This window comes from Hordeum vulgare, chromosome 4H, assembly GCF_904849725.1.
Source record: "Hordeum vulgare subsp. vulgare chromosome 4H, MorexV3_pseudomolecules_assembly, whole genome shotgun sequence".
NCBI lineage: Eukaryota > Viridiplantae > Streptophyta > Magnoliopsida > Poales > Poaceae > Hordeum > Hordeum vulgare.
In genome coordinates, this window is record NC_058521.1 from 607098101 (window position 1) to 607106106 (window position 8006).

General features: G+C 50.9%; 1 protein-coding gene across 1 annotated transcript; it reads right to left on the bottom strand.

Annotated features, from left to right (window-relative positions):
- Positions 1-4444: 4444 nt before the first annotated feature.
- On the bottom strand, positions 4445-7687 carry LOC123447588. The gene has a single exon (XM_045124197.1). The coding sequence runs from the start codon at positions 7685-7687 to the stop codon at positions 4640-4642; it is 3048 nt and encodes a 1015-aa protein (XP_044980132.1). The 3' UTR covers positions 4445-4639.
- Positions 7688-8006: the final 319 nt, after the last annotated feature.

Sequence of the window (8006 nt, forward strand, 5' to 3'; positions counted from 1 at the left end):
TTTGGACAAAGTTGCAAGCGGATCAGTGCCCTATGCGGAGAGTCTAGCCGGAGATGAGAGGGTTTATATACGAAAAACATCTTCGATATGACTGTCTATAGTACCGCTATAGGTTTAACGGTTGGGGTATCGAACGGACCCCTAATGCGATGAAATTGGAAGGCGGTCTACCTACAACAAATTAAGGCCGCATGCCAACTTTCAACCCATTAAAAAAAGTTTTATACGCGCCTTAACAACAATATTTGATGATGCCGCGGACACGTGCGAATGTGATTGGTCTCGAAACGGTCGTCAATGAGAACGATGAGAATCGGAAACTACGAAACGATGCAATTTTTTTTGAAAAAAAAATAAACGACAACGAAGTGGCAATGCTATGCGGATGATGTGAATGATGCTATAATCAATATGATAACCAAATGAATCACATGACGGGACTCGAAATAAATGAAAGGCGCATCGAACATCCACAACTGGCCGGAGGGAGAAGTCGTGTTTTGTCCGGAAAGTCGACACGACTGTTACCCTGTCAGACGTTTGATCAGTGGAAGGCTACCAAATGAATCACACGACGGGACTCGAAATAAATGAAAGGCGGGTCGAACATCCACAATTGGCCGGTGGGAGAAGCCGTGTTTTGTCCGGAAAGTCAACACGACTATTACCCTGTCAGACGTTTGGTCAGTGGAAGGCTACCAAATGAATCACACGACGAGACTCGAAATAAATGAAAGGCGCGTCGAACATCCACAACTGGCCGGTGGGAGAAGCCGTGTTTTGTCCGGGAAGTCGACGCGACTGTTACCCTGTCAGACGTTTGGTCAGTGGAAGGCTACCATATTCATATAGCTCTCCACGGTGCCACGACGTGCACTGGCGAGAAAATTTCAACCTCCATTGCCGCGGTGGTTTCGTCATGAGGTATGTACGTACCGGTGCAATGCAATGCATTGCATGCTATAAGGATTTTATTATTGTATGTATTGTCCTCGTCGTTGGCTTGACCATAACATGCTTGTGTCACTAAACCATCTTCGGTGGTGTTGTATATATAGGTTGTCACTACAAGAACAGAAGTATCTACTCCCTCCATTCCATAATATTAAAACGTTTTTAATACTCATGTAGTGCCCAAAACGTTCTTATATTATGAAACAGAGGGAATAGTTATCAAAAACCCCAAATCCGAGTCAAGCGAGATTGGGGGTATCATACCCTTTGTCTATATATCTTGGAAAATCAAAGGAAGATATCGATTACACCGCTCTCTATAGAAACCCAATCCGAGTGTGAGTACTTCATGAAGCATCAGAGTCATGTCGAACGCCAAAGTGGACACTAAAGCATGATGCTGTCTTCAAACCCTCAATTGCGCGACACTACTTCGGAGTTTGTAGACAAGAAGAGATTAACTGGGACTCTGATAGCGATAGTGACATTGATCATAGAGGAGAAGAAGGGACATCTATACGAGAGGCCAAGAAGACTCACATAGGTTGCCAAATGAGCCTCGGATTTGACTTGTTGGGATTCTATCTTTATAAAGAGATTGCTTTCTTTCGGCAAGGTGTTGATGGGTTTGCTTACTTCCTTTCTAGCTCTAAGTTGCAATACCAGGGGTCATTTCGTCAGAATGGATATTCCGATATTGTAGTGGCTGAGACACACGAGTCATTCATATATACTCCATGAATGGACGATCTGCTTTCACTAAACCAGGATGATGATGATGATGATGATGATGATGATGATGATGATGATGATGATGATGATGATGATGATGATGATGATGATGGTGACGGTGATGATGACGATGACGATGACAATGACTTTTACTATGAATATTACTATGACAACGAGGATGATGGTGATGGTGATGGTGATGACAATGATGAGGAAGAGGACGACGATGACAAGGGCGAGGAAGAGGGTGATGACGATTGTTATGCGGAGGATGACGACAAGGATGATGAGGGTGAGGATGACAATGATGATGATGATGACGATGAAGAAGATAAGGAAGAACATCATGATGATGACGACGGTGTTGATGATGACGATGATGTTGACGAGGACAATGATGATGATGAAGAAGAGGATGGTGAGGATGAGGACGACGACAACGAAGATGACGAGGATGAAAACGAGGACCATGATTGTGATGATGATGACGAGGATGATGACGATGAATTGTGACTAAGTTCTATTAGTAACAGAACACATAAAATCTTTCACTTGCAATTCCTGCATGGATGATATTGGTTTAATCGCTTCGCTTAATGAAGTACTACCTCTGTTTCAAATTACTTGAAATTCTAGCTTTGTCCTAAGTAAAATTCTTTTAGTTGGAATGGACTACTATCTTGATTTTGTTAAGTGGGTAGTAGACTCAATAAACAATAATTGGACAAGCAGGTGTTGGACAAGCTTTTCTGTCAGACAGGCGTGCCCGGCCTTCCCCACATTCGTCCCATATTTGGACTGGATATGAGGGGTGCCGGTCAGTCCGGACCTTTGAGGTCCGTTTAGGGCATCCGTATGGGCCACATTTTAATGACCGGACACTGACCGGACGGGTTGCCCGGTCGTTTTAGACGAATAAAAGGGATCCGGCTATAGATGCTCTTACATAGCACACTCCATTTGGCTAGATGATCAGTGTTTTTCTTTTGATAATAATTTATAAAGGGAATAATTAAAGAGTTTTAACACTCCTTTGACCCTTTGGGTACATGAGAAAATGGTAACATGAAACAACTAAGAGCTGAATTGATCAAGATTACCTACACCCTGCGAATAATTGATTATCTTTTCTACTAGGTTATCAAACCCCCCATCTCTTCCGCGCAATCCAAAATCTGAAAACTCTCCTACCAGGATAGCCGACAAAAACTCTGCCGGGAAACCTTCGAGTCAAGGTGACTCGGAGATTGTTTTTTCTTGGTTGTGTGCAGGGACGGAGCTGGGCCCCGGGCACCTAGGGCCCAGGCCCGGGGCGTGGAATTTGTACCAGGCTATTATATATGTATGTTTCTCTGAAGTCTGAAGGCCCGGGATTCAGCCCAACAAAAAAAAGAGGCCCAAAGTGTAATGGGCTGCTCAACACATACACTAACGCATGCAGAGATCCAACCGACCAGCACTGCACACGTACAAACAGTCCGATCTACGAACGTACACATCCATCAGCAAAATATACATGAGCGCTCGCACGACCGCCGGTGACCTAACTGAATATTGCTCGCGCTCGCCGAACGCCGCCGGCTCGGCTAGATTGGGCGCCCCCGTCTCGGCCACCGCCGGACCGCCCCTGCTCGTTCGCTTAATCTACCTTTCGTCACAGGATTGTGATCTGGTAGCTCGTAGAGGAGAGAGCTCCAGGCGGCTGGCTGCTTGTTGACAAGTTGTAGCTCGTAGAGGAGAGAGCTCCAGGCGGCTGGCTGCTTGTTGACAAGTTGTAGCTCGTAGAGGAGAGAGCTCCAGGCGGCTGGCTGCTTGTTGACAAGTTGTAGCTCGTAGAGGAGAGAGCTCCAGGCGGCTGGCTGCTTGTTGACAAGTTGTAGCTCGTAGAGGAGAGAGCTCCAGGCGGCTGGCTGCTTGTTGACAAGTTGTAGCTCGTAGAGGAGAGAGCTCCAGGCGGCTGGCTGCTTGCTGCTTGTTGACAAGTTGTAGCTCGTAGAGGAGAGAGCTCCATGCGGCTGGCTGCTTGTTGACAAGTTGTAGCTCGTATAGGAGAGAGCTCCATGCGGCTGGCTGCTTGTTGACAAGTTGACTGCCTTTGCCCTTTGGTATTTTTTTGCTGCTTTTCCAGATTTTCCTAACTAGTTGAACAATTCATATTGATATTCGAATCCTATCATCTTCTACCATCTACAATGTCAGTCTCAACGGACTGAATCTATATTACTGTATTCTGTATATGAGTCTATATAAACTATATAAACTGCTTCGAATTAAAATTTAATTGCAATAATGTGTGTGCATTTATCCAGTCATATATCTAGAGCAAATTAATTTAAATGCTATATTTTTAGACTTGTATCAATGATAATTGTTTCATTGATGTTTATGCCTTTTCTTAAGAAATTTTGTTTTGATGTTTTGAAGGTGTTGGCTCTTCTTCCACCGTTGATGAGGTCATCCAAAGCATTAATGAAGCAAACCATTGATTTGGTACTTTTTTATCACATACTATTCTTTGTAGTTTTAGACATATTTTTATATACTTTGTCATATTGTTAAGCATTGAGGTTGAATTCTAAATTTCTCGTGCAACTGAACCATATTTGGTATGAAATATCTTTTGTGGTAGATTAAAAGCCTTATGGGCGCTAAGTTTTTCTTTGTGACGAAAGAAATAACTTAGGCCCGGGTCTTGCTCGAATCCTGGCTCCGCCACTGGTTGTTGAGATACACAAAAACATCACAATAGAATCCCCTCCAACTATCAATTGAAAACTGAATTGAATAAATCAAAACGTACATAGGTAGTTTGTTTTTTCGTGAATGAAAACGTACTCCGAAAAAGAGCTGCAATTAATTCAAGGTAATAATCTAAAAAAAACCTACAAATTAAGGGAATGTAAAAAAAGAAGAATTATCCTAAAAAAAGCACAATAATACTATAATTAACTAATTACACACCATTTGTAGCATGCTGATCATGATCATTTCGTGCTAGCGAGTATTTCAACCCCTTTCCAGAAAAGTATTTCCACACCGTGAGCTTCTCGGCCTTGGCCCGCACGACGTTGAACGACAACAGGACGTAGATCATGGTGAAGACGACCACAGCGGCGACGAGTGCGATGACGTATGAAGACGTCTCCCAGTCCCTGCAGCTGCCGGCGGCGTACGCACCCAGCAGGCCGAGCAGATCCAAGACCACGGCGGTCTGCAACGCCCGCAGCGGCACGCCGGGCTGCTGCTTCTTGGTGGTGCGCTGCAGAAGTAGCAGGATGACGACGACGGAGGCCACGAACGACGTTGCGTTGCAGTAGAAGAATGCCTGGTACCGCGCGGCGTTGAAGTCGAGTAGGATCGGGTTGCCGGCGACGGTGGGCGGGTGTGCCGATGGGGATGGCAATGGCGACGGCGCCAGCGCGGTGTCGTCGTCCCCCCACGTGCCGCCGGGAGGCGCGAGACCCGCTTGGTACGTGACGCTGGCGGCAAGGATGCCGAGCACCATCAGGTACTTTCGGTTCTCGTACTTCTCGCTCTCGAGTTTATCCACGGTGGAGACCGCCTCCTCGCTCTTGTCGCCGCCGCCCGGCCCGGTTGACAGCGGCGAGAACAACCTCTTCAGGCGCTCAGGAAGGCACTCCGACCAACCCTTGCGGCCGAGCCAATGAAGTAGGATCTCCAGAACGAGGAAGGCCACCACGGCCGCCACGAGCGCAAAGACATAGACGGAGGTGCGCAGCTTCCGGCAGCTGCCTGCGGCGTAGGCGCCCATGAGGCCCAGCAGCCCGACAATGACGCATACGTGGAGTGCCTTGCTCCGGATGCCCGGCTTGGACAACGTCTGGTTCACCAGGAGGAGAATGACGGTGACGGACGCCATGAACCCTGTGGCGTTGCAGTAGAAGAACACCTGGTACCTTACCCCGTAGTGGTCGAGGAGGATTGGGTCGCCGGCGGTGACCAACCTGTCCCCGTTGCTCTCCGTCCAGAACCCACCCGGCGGGTTCAGCCCTGTCTGATACGTGACGGTGGCGGCGAGGATGGCGAGTTGCAGCAAGAACTTGCGCTTCCTCTCGAGCTTTTTTTCTTCAAGAATACCATCGGATCCGGATGAAGGAACTTGTGCCGCTCCTTGAGTTGCTTCTTCTCCTCCTTGCCGAGACGACTCGCCGCCAAGGAGCACAACATGCGACGCTGCTTGAGCACCTTCTCCTTGCCGGCATGACTCGTCGGGATGCTTGATGACATGCAAAGCTTCTCGAGGTGCTTCCCCTCCTTGCAGGGAAGGCTCGTCGGGATGGTTGGTGACATGCAAAGCTTCTCGAGGTGCTTCCCCTCCTTGATGGGAAGGCTCGTCGGGGAGCTGGATAACATGAGGTGATTCTCCTCCTCCTTGCCGGGGCAACTCAGGGGGCAGCAATGCAGCAAGCATGCGTTGCACCCGCCGTGCCAACCAGCTCTGCTTGCCCACCACCTTGGCCATGGTGTAGATGAAGACGGCTACAGCCAGGGCGGCGACGAAGATGGTGGTGGTGGTGTCCCGGCAGCTCCCGGCGACATAGGCTCCCATGAGGCCGAACAGGTCCAGTATCATGGCAGCCTTGAGGAGCATGGCACCCCAGACGGTGCTCAGCACCTTGCTCTGGACAATGATGATGACGACCACCGACGCCACGAACGCCACCGTGTTGCAGTGGTAGAAGGCCACGTACCTCTTGGGGTGCATGTCGTGGAGGACCGGGTTCCCCGCGATGTGTTTCAGATGACCTTGGGGCCAGACGCCGCCCGGCGGGCTCAGGCCTGCCTGGTAGGTCACCGTCGCCGCCAGCGACGCCAGCAGCAGCACAAGCGACCGCGTCTGCTCCAGCTTTTCTTGGATGTTGATCGTCCTCGCTTCAACTTCTTCCCCATTACCGATCTTGATTGTCCTCCCAGTCCCTGCACTCTTTGGCCCAAGCCCAACACTGGCAACAAGTTTCTTACGCCATTCCTCGATCGCGTCTAGGCCGAACGCTGACACCAACACAATGTAGAGGAGCACGGCGCCGACGAGGGAGACGATGTACACGGTGGTGGGGATCCATCTGCAGCTCCCGACGGCGTAGGCGGTCATGAGGCCGACCAGCTCCACCAGGACACAAACAAGCAAAGCGTATGACCGGACAAGACGGTCGCTTAGCGTCCTGCTCATCAGCAGCATGATGATGGCGAGGGACGCCACGAAGGAGTTGGCATTGGCGTAGAAGAATATGTGGTAGCGGATCTTGTACGGACCGTCGTGGAGCAGCGGGGCGCCGGCGCGGTGAGCATCCTGGGTCTCACTCCAGAAGCCTCCCGGCGGCACCAGCCCAGCGCCGTACGCCAGCGGCGTCGCAAAGGTGGCCAGCAGAAGCAGAAACTTGCGCTGCTCCTTGAGGCGCCTCTTCTCCTCCGCGTTAGCGGCCGGCGCTTTCTTCCTTGAGGCCACACGGAGGTGGATGGCGACGTAGACGAAGACGATGGCGAAGAGCGCCGAGACATAGATGGAGCCAGAAATGCTGCGGCAGGCCCCGGCGGCGAAGGCGGCCATGAGACCCAGCAGGTCGAGCAGCATGGCGGAGCGGAGCACGGTGAGGCCGACGCGGTTGTCGCTGAGGCGCCGGTCCAGGAGGAACATGATGATCACCAGCGACGCCACGAAGGCTGCGGCGTTACAGTAGAAGAAGGCGGTGTACCGGCGGGAGTAGGTCGACACCAGCACGGGATCGCCGACGCGGAACGGGTAAACCGCCGGCGCCGGGGACGACGACAGGTCGACCGCAAGGGACGGGGGCGCCGGCGGGTGGACGGCGCTGGCGCCGTGCTCTGGGGTGTTGCCTCCATCGTGGTCCTGAGACCACACGCCGCCGGGCGGGTTGAGGCCGGCGCCGTAGGTGACGCTGGCGACCAGCGTGGCGAGCAGCAGCAGGTACTTGCGCCACTTCCAGAGGAACTCGATGTCATCAGTCGGCGCTATCGCCATGATTTCGGTTGGGGAACACACTATATAGTTGCCCCCACAATACATATATAATTGTATATCCATACATTATATAGTGCTCCGGTCGGGCCCAAACCGCCGTGCATGTGTGCTGTGTCGGCTCCGGGAATCATGGCGATGGAGTGCCCGGCCGTAGGCGCCTTCTTTCGGGAACGAATCGTTCAAAGGCACACGTTGCTTACACATGGTAGCTAATAATATATACATTGCTGAGTACGTACTCCCTGTCCCTCTCCTCGCACCAAAGAATGGGATGCTCCATCATTTTGGCGTTGGCCCCCCACGTATCAAAAACCTCGCT

What these genes read in the sequence shown, in the direction of transcription:
- LOC123447588 (XM_045124197.1), bottom strand. Translation starts at nt 7,687, where the DNA reads ATGGCGATAGCGCCGACTGATGACATCGAGTTCCTCTGGAAGTGGCGC.